Here is a 16,292-nt window from a genome sequence, read left to right as displayed (position 1 = left end):
CTGACTAGTTGTCTTTGGCATTTAATTCTGATTGTCATATGAATTAATCACAGCTCTAACACACACTGATACTGAATGTGTGCTGACGCTAGAGGACGTGTCTCCTCAGCGCGGCAGGCAGGCAGGCGGGCGGGCGGGCCGTGGGGCGAGGGGAGGACGCCTGTACTTAGAGGGCTTCTGTGCTGCTGCATGTCAGTTTCTTCATGAAACAAAAACAAACCACCGTAAGAAAACTGAGTTTTTTAATATATTTTTTTTTCTCAGTGGCAGAATCACATAGCTGTTTTGATATGGATTTCTGGTAGGTCTAAAATACTGCTTTTTTTGGAGCTGTAAAAATCCCATTACACAAACACACAGAACAGACACAATAAACAGAATCACATGAATTCATCAGATGGTTATTCTAAACGTATTCTTTGCCTTGTTTTCTTATAAGTTTGAAGGATCAAATTGGAATTTTTACTCTCAGCAAATGACTCTGATCTGGGAGGATAAAACCTAGGAAAAGGTAAAGTCAGTATCTGGGTTCACTGGCAATGCCATGTCCACACGTTTGTGGAAGCGTGCATGTTGACAGGTGTTCTGTATTAGATGAAATGTTTATAATTTCCCCAAACTGAAGAAAATCTTCATATTTTAAAAATACTTCATATTTAAAACCATTGTTCTTCAATGTTCTCTTCCCTTGAGGCATAGGTTGCTTCAAGAATGGGGTCAAAAGCTTTAAGTGAACAATTTGTTATTCATCTGAAATATCCAGACAGAAAATTGGCAAATTGGGTATATGGTTTAAAAAATGAAATTTTACACTATCTATAAAACTGAATTGAAACATGCACAGAATTTCCTTTTTTACTGCCAAACTGTCAAGTGGTCAAAACCTTAAACTGCTTTTCAATCTGAAAGACTAAGAGCTTTAGGGAAAAAGCCACTCCCAACATAACAAAGTATTATTGTAACAGAAGCAAAAAGCAGGTTAACAGAGGGCATTAAAGAAAAAAAAAAACCAAGAACATTTAAAACAGTAATCACCCGTTAAAACTAGAGTTATATTCCAATCTTAAAAGAAAGTATAGCAACCTGAGGGGATGACAACATTCAAAACTACAGTTCCAACAGATGCGATTTTATGATGTTAACATCATTTACAAAGCACTGTGAATGAACACGCTCAGTGGTGTACTCCAGTGAATTCAAAACCATACATGATCCTGTGAAGAGTATTTCACTGAGGACAGTCCTAAGGTGTCTTAAATCTATACTAAAGGTTTGGATAGAGAAAGCAGGTATACATTTTGTTTCTTATAAAGAGATTCACAATACAACATGTGCACTCACAATTATACTAGTCACAGTTTTTAATTTTACAGAATAAAGTTTACAGCATGTAAACTTATAATATATTGATCTTCTTTAAAACCATTTTTAAAGAAGGGCCAATCTGTCATTTTTTAGAAATCAAAAACCAGCAGAAAAATGTAACTGATAAATGCAGTCTTTAAAATATTTTATGGCTAATTATATGCTAATTTTCAAAATACAACAGAATTTTTGGTCCATGAGGCCCTTAAAAAACCAAAAGGTAGGTAAGGATTCCCATTTATCAGTACAAAGTTCATGAAAAAATTCCAATATTTATTAAAACATCTTTTTACAGAATGCTTTTTTTGGATGGTTAAACACAAGAAATTATCTCTACTAAATAATGGGTGTGACCAGGCAGAAAACATAAGTGAATTGAGATGCTTTTAATATGTGACTATCTGAGAAATCTTCTTAAGGTCATCAATAGTGGATTTTCTTTGAATGCGAACTGAAATGTAAGTATGATTTCTTAATGTATATCAGTATTTGCTGCTTAATATGCCTGTTTTTCTCCCTGTAGGGTAGGAATCAGCAAACTATGGCCCCTGGGCCAAATCTGGCCTGCAGCCCCTTTCTGTGAGAGTTTTACTGACATACAGCCACACCCATTCATGTCTGTATTTTCTGTGGCTGCTTCTTTCACTTTAAGGGATGAGGGGAATGGTTTACAGAGACCATATGATTCTCAAAGCCTGGATTATTTACTATCCTATCCTTTACAGAAAGAGTTCTCAGCCCTTGCCCTGCAGGGTTTCCCAGACCAACATAAAGTAATGCATTTACCTCTCTACTGTTATTGACATTCTGCTTTCTCGGTGTATAACAAGGAAGCTCAGCATACTAGCTGAATTTCTGTGCTTAACATATTTGGAACACAACTGATCTCTCCGGCCATAATCTGTTTGATTTTAGGTCACTCAGAAATTCTCCAGGAGCTGGGTGATAATAAAATGCATGAGCCACATCTAAAAGAATGGCCAGGAAACTGTACATCCTATTTATCTTGAATAAGGAAGCCGAGTAGCAACAAGAATAATGAAAAGCAAATATCCCTTAGGGTAATTGCCATTAAGTCAGGGGAAAAACAGCTCGAAAGTTTTCAAAACACACACAGACATATCCAGAGCCATCCATCCTCCCATCTATTACAACAACTACAACATAAAGTATATTTGTTTTATAAATATATTACTGTCTATATACATATAGACACATCCATAAAAGACATGTTAAATAATTATCTGTATAAGCAATACTACTTTAAGTTTTTTGTGTGTTTTAAAATTACACATTCTATTAAATTATTAAAATAATTCTTTAAAAATATCAGGAATAAAGCCAGTAAAGAGTTGCTTTCCATTCAAATGGTTCTAAATCTTATCATTGGTCATCCAGACTCCAGACTTGGTCGTCCACAACTCAAAGAAACAGTTCAATTAAGTAAAAGTTAGCCATCAAAAGCGTAACATTTTTCCATTTTTAATACTTCTTGACAAATGTGTATGCGTGTATGTATATATATATATATAACACTCTTTTTAGTTATATTACATATTCTCATAAATGAATTTTCATAAAAACACAAAGTTCAAGTTTCTACCAGTATCAAATATTTTATACTGGTGTGCATTTCTTTCAAATGTTTAGGTCAATGACACACTCTATCAGGATACAGGGATCATATAAAGAGACTGAAAACTTAGGTATCGCATGCAAGAAAGGAGGAAATACTAAGGGCCAGAATTTGGCCAGTTGAGTACAACTCCCTCTGTACTAAGACACAGAGACAACAAACCGGCTAGTTACTGTGTAAAGTCCAGTCAACTGTCAATTACTCAGGGCAGAATGTTCCAGTCTGAATCCCTCTTCTTCTGTCAGCCGACCACCCCTGGCAGTTTCACTACTTACTAACACACCTCTCTCCGGTTATTTGTTAGTGAGTCTGAAGATATGATTAAAGTGAAAGCTTTGGCTAAAATGAAGTTCTGAGATGAGCTCTGAATTTAATTTAATGATGGATCCTTTTACTTATTGCTTTAGATAATTAAGAAATTGCTGTATCTAAAGTCAGCCAAATTGCTGTATCTCATTCTTAAGCTCCGAAAGCAACATCAGTGCTTCCAAAAAAGGGAGAGGAGTACAGATTGCCTCGACATAAGAAAACTGCTACTTCTTAACTTGCAGTCAATTACACTGAAGGATTTCAGTGTGGCTGCTCAGAGCTATTCACGTCAGGATATGCAGCGGCAAGCTCCACTGTTTTGCCATAGTCTAAAATCCAGGAAGCAATGACAGATGGTTAGCTACAGACATTAGGAGGTCAAATTAAAGGGTGTTCTACACATTTCACCTAAGAGCTCATTTAAAGAAAAGTAATAAAGTTTGGCAAAATCTTCAAACAATTCAAATGCAAAAACTTAAGAAAATGGAAGAAAACCTACATGTATAATTTAAAAATGATTTCATACTTAAAAAAAAAAAAAGGCAAGCTTAGAAGAAGACTGAAATGAAAGGTACTCCACGTTTGTAACCCTACTTTTGGCACTGGGTTAGCGTCTACATTAAACTTGTTTACAGAGAGTGACCGAGAAAATCAGGAGAACGATTTCACAAGTGAGCAGGTCGCTCAGAGGACGCTGCAGCAGGCGTGTGCGGCAGCGCCCATATCCTTTGCAGGCGCAGCGAGGGGCACCTCACCTCGCAGGCGGCAGCAGCGACTTGAACCCCACTTTCCTGAATTAGGTTTGCTGAACACGGTTCAGATTATTGGATATGTCAATATGCACAATGCCTTTTAGAAGCATTTACTGTAACCCAAATCCTACTTCATGCGACACACAGTGTCACACGAGTAGTGAAAATGTTGTACTAGTCAAAGGTGCTTGGACGTTATTTTCAGGCAGCATTTTACCTTTATTTTAAGTTCACGCTAGATAAGTTTTAGGAGAAAGAAAATGCCAATAAATTCATTTTATATATTTTAATATATAAAACTATAAGACAGACACTTTTATTTACCTAAATTGTTACTTTTATTTTCTACCCTATTCTAGACTTCAATTTTACTTTAAAAATTTGTATTTAAATAAGGGATAAAATGTTGCCCAAAAGTCTAATCAGAGTTACACATTTGTGTTTTAACTAGATCTACAAATCAAAATAGTTCTTATAGTTAAAAAGATACAATTTGTATCAACAGTAAAAGGTACTTTCTGGTTTTTCAGGGCTTTACTTCAAACTGTAGCACGTAGAATAATCAGGATAACCATGGCATCTAGGCAGACTCCAGAAACAGCTCAGAATGAGTCTGTTAAACTAAGCAAAATTCGAAAACTGGAGGCAACAGTGAAGTCCTCATGTCAGTCACACAACTATCTGCCACGGATTGCAACATCTCTCTCCTAACCAACAACAGAAACGAATCCACACTCAGCAAAACCCATGACTTTGAAACCAGAAATATCCCTTACTAATACAAGAACAGACTTCAGTCTGTATCTAAACTACACTATTTGTGGCAAGAATCTGGCCTTAATAATATGACAGGCCCCCCCAAAAAATTACCTTCAGGAAAATGGAAAATATACAGTATCTTACAAAACTTTTAAGTTACCATTTACAGCTCCTCCATCACCATTTCTATAGTGCAGTATCAACAAATGTTGCATATCCTCAACACATAAAACCACCTCAGGCCAGCCTTGATAAATAGCAGGACAGCTAAAGAGTATGTTAAATATAAAAGTTGCATTGAGAATAATTAGATTCATTAAAAACAGGCAAGTACTGCAAAAGGGTTATTTTATCCAGTATTGTTGTGCCCCCAAACAAAAAGACAAACAAACACATTAAAAAATACAGGTTAATGGAAGTCTAGGAATTCAATTCCATTTCTACTGTCTAGAAGCACATCATAGCTGGATAACAAAGCTCTATACTGTAACAGTTAACGGCTTTTGCCTTTTTTATATAAAAAAATGGAAACAATTTTTTCCATTGATTGCATCTGCTTTCCTTTAAGTCAACCATATTAAATTAACTAATTACTTAACACAAAAAATCCAAACGAAAATAAAACAATGAAAAGTGCCATATTGTAAATCATTCTAATACATACTGTTACCCATTTCAACATAAACTTGTAACTTACATTTTGTTTAAAATATAAAGTCAGTGCTGTAGTATATCTTTGTTTCTATAAATAATGATTATAGCACAAAGAAGCCCACTTTCCCCAAATAAAAATAACTTAAAAAGCTGTAAAAGATTCCAATTAAGCTTGGCTTGAAAAAATAGTTTGCTAGGTCTAGTCAAATGTTCAACATTCTGAAGGTATTGTTAATTGCTTGCAGTTGATAGACAAACACCAAGTTAATAAAACATGAAACAAAGATAAAAAGTGCTGCATATAAACCCCTGATGCACCAAAGATTAATATCAAAGATCACAGATACATCTAATAAACTGGAAAAATTTCCAGCCAAGGATATATAGCTTTAAAAAGGAAATGTTTAAAAAAAAAAAAAAAGGTTTGAATGTAAAGCAATCCCGTGATACTTCCACTATGTGGGGCTATACATACAGATTCCATGATACAGTATTTCACATAAATGGATACTATATAACCTCCTTGCTGAGAAGGAGATTACATGTGCTATTGTAGCAAACCTCCCTCAGCGTTTAAGCTGAACAAAAAAAAACTACTAAACACCACAAAGATGCATCATCTTTCAATAGCCCAGCTGTGATTTCTCCACTAGAATGGCTGCAGCCAGCTGCTGGGCGTCTGTCATGTGAGGGTTCCTCTTCATGACAAGTCTCACCAGGTCGGGCGGGAAGATGTTGCACAGGTTGACGAAGATCTTTTCTCGGCTGTCCTGGTACCTGGGGGGGTCCGGCGGCGGCGCGCCGCAGTACGGGACGCGCCAGGTGGGCTCGGGCTGCTCGGGGAGGCTCTGGAAGGTGAACTGCTCGTAGCACGGCTGCGTGGGGTTATCGGGCAGGGAGTATGTCTGCCGGTAGCCGTACGCATCCAGCCCGTAGCCCTGCCGGTCCCAGCCGCCCAGGCCTTCCTGGCGGGCGTGGGGCTTCCGCGGCCTGGACGGAGAGCCGTCGTAGAGCCGCGAGTCGGAGATGCTGTCTATCCTTGTGGCCACCAGGGAGCGCCCGAGGTGCGGCGCCTTGGCGTGCGCCGAGCCGGGCGGGGACGGGTAGTCGCCGGGACAGCTGGACCGCGCGCCCACGGCCGGGTGCTGCAGGCGCACGGCCAGGTGCGGGAGCGGAGGCTTGTGATGGTACTTTGGTTCTTCGTGACTGTAACTCTGCACTCTGGTTAAGGGGTCGTGGAAACTCTGCAGGAAGGGCTGGGAGTTAAGGCGGCCGTGAGGGTGCATGTGCGGACACTTGAGGTTCTCTTCCAGCTGCGGGTCGGGGGAGCTGACGTAGGGGCGGTCGTTGTACCCCACGTACGAGTCACTGCTCCCGCAGCTCAGGCTCCCTTCGCTGCTGCAGTCAGAGGCGACAGAGCTGATCCTGTAATCTGTGTCTAAGGAGAAACGCCTTTCAGGGCTCCGTGGGCCTGAGATGCTCAGATTTGAATATGCATTCAACATGGAGTAATATCCAATGTCGACGGGCGAGTCACATTTTGGATACTGTTCATAAGGCATTGGCGTTCCATGATTTTTGGTTGCCATCATCATCGGAGGATATTGCCCCTGTGGTCTTTGATCCTGAGGTGGGAAGTGAACTCCAGATGGTAGGCCATTGCTTAAAGATGTAGTGCTTTGGGGTTTGGCGGTAGAAGTAGCCGGTATACTAACTAAGGAAGGTACAGACCTGGTTTCCAGTTTGTTTTTGGTGGGAAGCTTTTCCTCTAGGTCCTGGTAGACTTGAGTCCTTATGCTTGGGTCTGATTGCCTCTTTGGAGCACCTCGCTTGACATCAGAAGTGCTGTCGGCCTTAGTGCTGCAGGGGACGCTGTTGCTTTTCACCAGTCCTCCTTCATTCGCAGTTTTGACTGCTGTGTTTCTGGACATGGCACGCAGCTCATCAGCCACTGACCGCTGAGGCTGACTGCCCCTTTCCGGATGATAATATTTGCACTTGTGTCCATAGGTACACTTCTTTCCTATGAAGAGTAAAATCAATTAGGCAAAGGAACATTCCGCCAGATCCTGAACACTCACTGTGGCACTTTTAAGAAAGAAGCAAGTGCAGGAATGGGAGCTGTGCTCAAGACCACTCTGCTCCCTGCTTCTGAGAAATGCCACCTTTCAGTCTTCCCACGTCAGTGCGATCAAGAGCAATAAGAAAGTCAGCTGACTGAGTAATAATTCCTTCCATGTCCTCAACTCCTACCCGCCTCTCCTCTTCCAGTACAACTCTGCAGTCAGGTAGGACATTCTGTTCTGCAGAGCAAAATGTGCTGCTGTGATGTGATAAAGCCACTCTAATCTAACGTGCAGCTAGATGGAAGAACTCCAAGTTTTTATCTACCTGAAAACTAACTTCATGTAGAATTAATCTGAGTTTTTAGAACAGTGCTTTAATTCAGGGAAAATGCATATACACTGAACCCAACTAGGTAAAAAGAATTATTATTTTTTAAGTTTAATTACTTTCAAAAGAACCGCATACTATATGCCATCCAAAATTTTAAATGTTTATTTTAATAACAAACGTTTAATATTGTGCTCTAAAGTGAAAAAAAATGAAAGTGTAGTCACTCAGTTTGTCCGACTCTTTGTGACCCCATAGACTGTAGCCCACTAGGCTCCTTTGTCCATGGCATTCTCCAGGCAAGAATACTGGAGTGGGTGGCCATTCCTTTCTCTGGGAGATCTTCCTGATCCAGGGATTGAACCCGGGTCTCCTGCATTGCAGGCAGATACTTTACCATTTGCGCTATGAAAGGCATTTATTAGATACGATAAAGAAAGTTACCATACGGACAAGGCTGCTTTTTGTGTTCAGGAACAATAGGTTTCTTCCTTAGAAAATTATCCAGGCTTGGGCCATGTCTGCCAAGAGGGTCATCTGGAGGCATGAACCTGTCATGGACATAATACAAAATTATATCTAAAGTAAAAGTTGACAATTTAGTTCTAAAGACAGAGTGTAAAGAATATTCACCCTAAGGTATTTATTTTGAGATTTTAATCCAAGTATTTTGATTCAACATTTATAGGATAAAAAAAATCAGTACAAAAAGTTTTCTTAATGAAAACAAAATTAAAATGTTTCAAGCTGAACTTGCATTTGTTTTAATTCAAACAAGTTTTGGGCCTAGCATGTTCTAATTAAGTCTTCCTTTTCTCATGGGATTTTGTAAGGACTTAAGAAAACGATCACAATGGCATTTTAGGACAGGCTTTAAGAACATTAATCTTGTGAAGCAATATGAGGCAGGTGGGAGTCAGGAGAAGCAGCTGAAGGACAGAAGGGAGAGGTAGGAGAGAGTATTGCGGAGACTGAAACGACCCAGACCCCTAGCATGCATCAGATGCCCTGCACACATTGCTGCATCTCATCCCAGCAATAATCCCTTGACGAATTAGTTCCATTTCACAGGTGAGTACACTTTTCTAACTTAGGCTTACTTGAACTAAGTATTTTTATCTCAGTTCACATGTTATGACCAGGATTCAATTTTTCCAACTCCACATCATTCTCTTCCCACTATAACAAGGTTACTTCTTAGCTGAGATAGAAAAGATCTTAAGGAAATAAACTTATTATTTTAGATTGACTGTCCAATGGAAGCAAGAATTCATGGCATGAATATTGTTAAGAGGTTATGACTGAGGAGTTCTATTACTAGTTATGTTACTGAACATGAACTAAACCACGTTTACCTGTAAAATGTGAATAATGTGTCAGCTCCTAAGGGAGTGTAAACATGCCTGAGTAATACCATTGAGCAACTATGATGTTTACTATTATTATACGCACAATATGGTAATATTAAAAGGTTAAAAATTGAAGACAAACTCACTCAATCCCACAGTCTTAATTATTTTCCATTATGTGTTGCATTTTAGTTATTTTTCTCTATGCACACAGCACTTTACAAGCACAAATGCAATTTTATACTTTGCTTTTTAACAAATATTTTCCCATGTTTCTGAATAGCTGAATAATATTCCACTAGGAGATGTACCGCAATGTAACTGATTTCTGTATTGTACCTTTAGCTGTCTTTGAATTTTTGCAATTATAAATGCACAGAACTGAACATTTTTGATCTTCCTTTTTCCCTCATTATATATTCCAAGAAATGAGACTACTGCTTTGAGAGGGTATTTTTAAGACTTCTGCTAAACCATACCCAAATTTATCAGTTTCATTATGTCTTTAATAGCATTGTAAAGTGAAGTGAAGAGGCTCAGTCATGTCCAACTCTTTGTGACCCTATGGACTGTAGCCTACCAGGCTCCTTCGTCCATGAGATTTTCCAGGCAAGAATACTGGAGTGGGTTGCCATTTCCTTCTCCAGTGATAATGGCATAAGGCATATACAAAAATATGTTTTTTAATTTTGTGAACTAAATGAGTGAAAAATATACTCTTTGTAGATTTAATTTTCAGTTTTGATTATCAACAGGTGAGCTTTTCCCACATATTGGTAAATACAGTTAACCTGACATCTTTGTGCATGTCACATGTCCATTATCAATTTAATCATGAATAGTCTTACATTGCTACAATATTTAAAAAAAATCATATATTTAAATAAGCTCTCAATGCTCTAAAGTAGATTTTGAAAGGCAGTGTTCTGGTGGTCAGTGTGTTCCGCATTTGCATCCTCCGAAGGTGGCCAGCCTCCGCATGTCAGTCACTCAGGGCAGCGTGCATCTCACACAGGGCCTCCTGAGGCAGGACTCTGCCATTTTCTGACTCCCACTGAGGATGAGTGGGGACATCAATGGTTGGAAGAAACTGTCTTGTGTCTGGTCAGTGGCCAAAAGACAAGTCTGTAGCCTGCTGCCAGAGATACTCAGATTTGCAGGGAAGCAGAGTTACTGTAAGTGGTTTTACTTACTTGTCATTGACAAATGAGTACATTAATAATCGCTCATCTATGAATTTTTTCCATTCTGGTTTCTCATTTGCCAAATCCCTGTAGTTATCATTGGACACAATTATACCATCCGACTCAAAGGCCAGTTTCACGATGAACCTGTCATCATAGCACACCACTCGCCTCCCCTGCACTCGCCGCGAAGGTGTGAACACCAGGATTTTTTCCTTCTCTAATTTACGTAGGATTTCTTGATCTGCAAGAATAATCAGAGTAGGATTTTTAGTAATAAATACATACAAAACACATCTCACAACTTTCATACAAAGTCAGTTTTTATAACATGAATGGGATGCATGCACCCATTTAATTAGGGATTATGATTTATAGTTTGTAGATGCAGCAAATTTGTAGCTCCCAGTAAGTTTTCCTTCGGGATTTTCAATTAAAAAAAGGTTTAAAAAAACCAAAACAAGCCAAAAAAAGTGAGCCTGAAAAACATGAAAAGTTTAAAACTTAAAGAAAAGCATAAAACTGAGACATGACTGAGCAAAGTCTGATTTTCATCACATAAAGCTTTTCTTTGATAGCTGGAGCCACCAGCTCTACACAGTGAACTAGCTTCTCACACCTCCCTAGCACGACACTGTCCTAACAAAGCAGCTGTGGTGGCTTTACGTCTGAGCAACAGATTCTTTCCCCCATGTTTTTATTGTGGTGCTGTTTTTCTAACTAGTGGATGTGATGATGGTGGCGGAGTTTGAGAAGTAAAGACGTCGAGGTAGCAAAGGGAAGGGTCTTCAGATGCAAAAGTTTCAAAGAGCAAGGAGGCAGTGAAGTCACAAGTGCTGTCCTGGACGAGGCCGTTCTGTGCTCTGTGTCTTTCCTGTTGAGACAGGTACTAACAAAGACCAGCCGTCTGGTGGGGCTGGACTGAGTAAGAAATTAGAAGCGATTACGTGGGGAAAACAGCCATTGATTAAAAATGGACAGGCAGGGGAATGCTCATTTTTTTTGGTTAGCACATTCTTTCAGCACTTTCTAACTCTACTGACTGGTTAGTGTTTTGGGTTTTTGTGTTTTTGTTTTTTTAAAGGTAGCAGAGCTCATATTTTGATTAATGATAAAACTGTCTCCTCACCATGCCTTCTTCCTACTTTAGCTCTTTCAATCCCGGACTTCCTACCATGGTAAGTGCTAGCACAAAGTGCTGGGTATGAGCTGACAGATATCATAATATTTTTTTAAAAAGGCTCACTTCTCCTCAGTGCTTACTAACTGGAGTTAGTGATTTCTGAAAGATTTCTCTTCTCAGTGGATAATCACTACATGCCTACTCTGTGGTATGTGCTGCACTAAGTGTCAATGACGTCCAAAATGAAGCACATTCCCTCCTCAAGGAGGCCTCTGTTACTGGGTTGGGCAAGCATGTAGACTGCGCAAGCCGGGTTTGTAATTGCCACAATGGAAGTATGAGCAGAGTACAGGGGACGGAGAGGTGACATGGGTCAACTTGGCATGTAGATTTCATGATGTCCCAGACAAAATGAGTTCAGGACCAGAACTTTGGTTTAGAAAAGTGGCAGAGAAGTAGAAGTATGAGTGTTCAGAGTTCGGAACTCATGATACATCTCAGGTTCTGCCACTCTCTCTGTCCAGCAACTGTAGTCTTACTGAGCCTGCTTCTTTATGTTCTCAAACGCTGTTTATAGGCTGTGAGGAATCAATGAGTTAGCAGGTGTGAAAGCACCTCGCACAGTGTTTAGCAAGCTCTCACTAAACACTGTGTCCTTCAACTAATCAGTTCAGTTCAGTTCAGTCGCTCAGTAGTATCCGACTCTGCGACCCCATGAATTGCAGCACTCCAGGCCTCCCAGTCCATCACCAACTCTTGGAGTTTACTCAGACTCATGTCTATTGAGTCAGTGATGTCATCCAGCCATCTCATCCTCTGTCGTCCCCTTCTCCTCCTGCCCCCAATCCCTCCCAGCATCAGAGTCTTTTCCAATGAGTCAACTCTTCGCATGAGGTGGCCAAAGTACTGGAGTTTCAGCTTTAGCCTCATTCCTTCCAAAGAACACCCAGGACTGATCTTCAGAATGGACTGGTTGGATTTCCTTGCAGTCCAAGGGACTCTCAAGAGTCTTCTCCAACACCACAGTTCAAAAGCATCAATTCTTCGGCGCTCAGCTTTCTTCATAGTCCAACTCGCACATCCATACATGACCACTGGAAAAACCATAGCCTTGACTACATGGACCTTTGTTGGTAAAGTAATGTCTTTGCTTTTGAATATGCTGTCTAGGTTGGTCATAACTTTCCTTCCAAGGAGTAAGCGTCTTTTAATTTCATGGCTGCAATCACCATCTGCAGTGATTTTGGGCACTGTTTCCACTGTTTCCCCATCTATTTGCCTGAAGTGATGGGACCGGATGCCATGATCTTAGTTTTCTGAATGTTGAGCTTTAAACCAACTTTTTCACTCTCCTGTTTCACTTTCATTAAGAGGCTCTTTAGTTGTTCTTCACTTTCTGCCGGAGGGGTGGTGTCATCTGACTATCTGAAGTTATTGATGTTTCTCCCGGCAATCTTGATTCTAGCTTGTGCTTCTTCCAGCCCAGAGTTTCTCATAATGTACTCTGCATATAAGTTAAATAAGCAGGGTGACAATATACAGCTTTGATGTACTCCTTTTCCTATTTGGAACCAGTCTGTTGTTCCATGTCCAGTTCTAACTGTTGCTTCCTGACCTGCACATAGGTTTCTCAAGAGGCAGGTCAGGTGGTCTGTATTCCCATCTCTTTCAGAATTTTCCAGTTTCTTGTGATCCACACAGTCAAAGGCTTTGGCATAGTCAATAAAGCAGAAATAGATGTTTTTCTGGAACTCTCTTGCTTTTTTGATGATCCAGCAGATGTTGGCAATTTGATCTCTGGTTCTTTTGCTTTCTAAATATTCAGCTTGAACATCTGGAAGTTCAGGGTTCACGTATTACTGAAGCCTGGCTGGAGAATTTTAAGCATTACTAGTGTGTGAGATGAGTGCAACTGTGCAATAGTTTGAGCATTCTTTGGCATTGCCTTTCTTTGGGACTAGAATGAAAATTGACCTTTTCCAGTCCTGTGGCCACTACCGAGTTTTCCAAATTTGCTGGCATATTGAGTGCAGCACCTTCACAGCATCATCTTTTAGGATTTGAAATAGCTCAACTGGAATTCTATCACCTCCTCTAGCTTTGTTCATAGTTATGCTTCCCAAGGCCCTCTTGACTTCACATTCCCGGATGTCTGGCTCTAGGTGAGTGATCATACCATCGTGATGATCTGGGTCGTGAAGATCTTTTTTGTACAGTTCTTCTGTGTATTCCTGCCACCTCTTCTTAATATCTTCTGCTTCTGTTAGGTCCCTCCATTTCTGCCCTTTATTGAGTCCATCTTTACATGAAATGTTCCCTTGATATCTCTAATTTTCTTGAGAGATCTCTAGTCTTTCCATTCTGTTCTTTTCCTCTATTTCTTAGCACTAATCACTGAGGAAGGCTTTCTTATCTCTCCTTGCTGTTCTTTGGAACTCTGCATTCAGGTGGGTGTATCTTTCTTTTTCTCCTTTGCTTTTTGCTTCTCTTCTTTTCACAGCTATTTGTAAGGCCTCCTCAGACAGCCATTTTGCTTTTCTGCATTTCTTTTTCTTGCGGATGGTCTTGCTCCCTGTCTCCTATACAACGTCATGAATCTCCATCCATAGTTCATCAGGTAGTCTTGTCTATCAGATCTAGTCCTTAATAGATGCATGTAATTTTTGATCTCTTTTGAAAATCATAGAAAACCAAAACAAGATAAAAAGCCCAGTCTCAGCCACAGGATTTGCCATATTATAGTTATTGTGTGTGCCCTCTACAAATATTTTGAGATGCCCCTTGACGTCTCATTTATCAGTGTACCCATCATCAGGACTCAGATAAGAATACTCAATAAATGACTGTGAAAGGAATATGGAAGCTAGTTAAAGATGTGTATTCTGAGGTCTTCCAGTTTATTCACTGTCCAGTTTATGCACTGTTCATGCATAATCCATGGCCCTTTATCTGTGGGACTGTTTACTCATGTACGATATGCCTGGATCCTGGAAGTGACTGGAAGAGTAAGATGGTAGCCTAAAAGTCATCACCATCTTGCTTAATTTGAATTTCTTTACCAGCTAAGATTAAAAGGACACTAATTAGGAAGATAATTAGTGATAATTAATTAGGATAAATAGTCCTAACTTAAATAAATATGAATTCAGTCTAGCTGGTAAATTAATTGAATCTCTAGTTCCTAGCACAGTACTTGATAACAGTCTTGTGCTCATTTGTTTAATATTTGTTCAATCAGTGGAAGCCCAGCTAAAGAGCAAGCTTCAATCTATATCTGAAAACTTTACAATATTTCTTGCTGTTGTTTCAGCCAGTAAGTCCTGTCCAGTTCTTTGTGACCACAGGGACTGCAGCATGCCAGGCTTCCCTCTCCTTCACTTCCTCCCAGAATTTGCTCAAAATCATGTCCATTGAGTCAGTGATACCATTCAACTATCTCATCCTTTGTCTCCCGCCCCCCCACCCCACTTCTCCCACTGCCCTCAATCTTTCCCACCATCAGGGTCTTTTCCAATGAGTTGGCTCTTTGCAACAGGGGGCCAAAGTATTGGAGCTGCAGCATCAGTCATTCCAATGCATAATCAGGGTTGATTTCCTTTAGGATTGACTAATTTGATCTCCTTTCTGTCTAAGGGACTCTCAGTCGTCTTCTCTAGCACCACAATTTGAAAGCATCAATTTTCAGCGCTCAGCCTTCTTTATGGTCTAACTTTCACATCTGTACATGACTACTGGAAAAACTATAGCTTTGACTATATGGACCTTTGTTGGCAAAGTGATGTCTCTGCTTTTTAATATGCTGTCCAGGTTTGTCATAGCTTTTCTTCCAAGGAGCAAGCATCTTTTAATGTCATGGCTGCAGTTACCATCTGCAGTGATTTTGGAGCCCAAGAAAATAAAGTCTGTCACTGTTTCCACTTTTTCCCCATCTTTTTGCCATGAAGTGATAGGACTGGATGCCATGATCTTCGTTTTTTGAATACTGAGTTTTAAGCCAGCTTTTTCACTCTCCTCTTTCACCTTCATCAAGAGGCTCTTCAGTTCCTCTTTGCTTTCTGCCATTAGAGTGGTATCATGTGCACATCTGAAGTTGTTGATATTTCCCCTAGAAATCTTTATTCCAACTTGTGAGTCATCCAACCTGGCATGAATATTTCTTATCAAGTTTCTTATTTTGGTATAGTGAAAAAAGACTGGACTATTCAACTTACCAGTTATTACCTTGTTGACAGTTTTAGTCAAGAGAATTATTACCTGGAGGAGAAAACACCTAACAGCCTCTGACAATAGTGGTACACATTTCACAAAGTAAACTGCATACTGATGAGTTTCAGAGAACTGATGTGCTAGTATCTTAAAGATTAAACTCAGCCACATCTCACACTGAGCATTACCATTTTCCTTTCTTTTGGATCTCATATTCCTTTCACATGCAAGAAGCTTTCATTTACATGTTTAAATATTGCTTTTTCTTTTTCAGTTTATCTTCCCCCTGATTATTAATGCATTATAGTTTCCTGTCAAAAATTGGGAAAGAAAAAGTACTAAGAAGCAGGGAGAAAATAAGACTTCATAAGACATGACCCAGAGGCAATTACTGTTAATATTTTGGTATATTTCCTTCTAACCATTTTCTATATATTTTTTCCTTCTATATGTGTGTATTATGTATGTACATATATGTGCACACACCCATAAAATAACAAAACCTGCCTTAAATTAAAAGAGCATTCCCTGAGATCATTAAAAATTCTGCCTAAATATTCT

At 39.6% G+C, this 16,292-nt stretch overlaps 1 protein-coding gene across 12 annotated transcripts in view; it reads right to left on the bottom strand.

The window, feature by feature from the left end:
• Nucleotides 1–225: 225 nt before the first annotated feature.
• ZC3H12C (zinc finger CCCH-type containing 12C) overlaps nucleotides 226–16,292 on the bottom strand; it is an 80,761-nt gene continuing 64,694 nt past the window's right edge. For all 12 annotated transcript variants that reach the window (XM_060399270.1, XM_027979180.2, XM_042232900.1 and 9 more), the window contains 3 exons: nucleotides 10,412–10,646; nucleotides 8,314–8,420; nucleotides 226–7,498 (listed from right to left, as the gene is read on the bottom strand). In XM_060399270.1, coding sequence (XP_060255253.1) covers nucleotides 6,099–7,498; nucleotides 8,314–8,420; nucleotides 10,412–10,646 — 1,742 coding nt within the window. In that variant the 3' untranslated portion in view covers nucleotides 226–6,098. The remainder of the gene's footprint in view (nucleotides 7,499–8,313; nucleotides 8,421–10,411; nucleotides 10,647–16,292) is intronic.

This window comes from Ovis aries, chromosome 15, assembly GCF_016772045.2.
Source record: "Ovis aries strain OAR_USU_Benz2616 breed Rambouillet chromosome 15, ARS-UI_Ramb_v3.0, whole genome shotgun sequence".
NCBI classification, from domain to species: Eukaryota; Metazoa; Chordata; class Mammalia; order Artiodactyla; family Bovidae; genus Ovis; species Ovis aries.
This window is presented reverse-complemented; position numbering and strand designations above follow the sequence as displayed.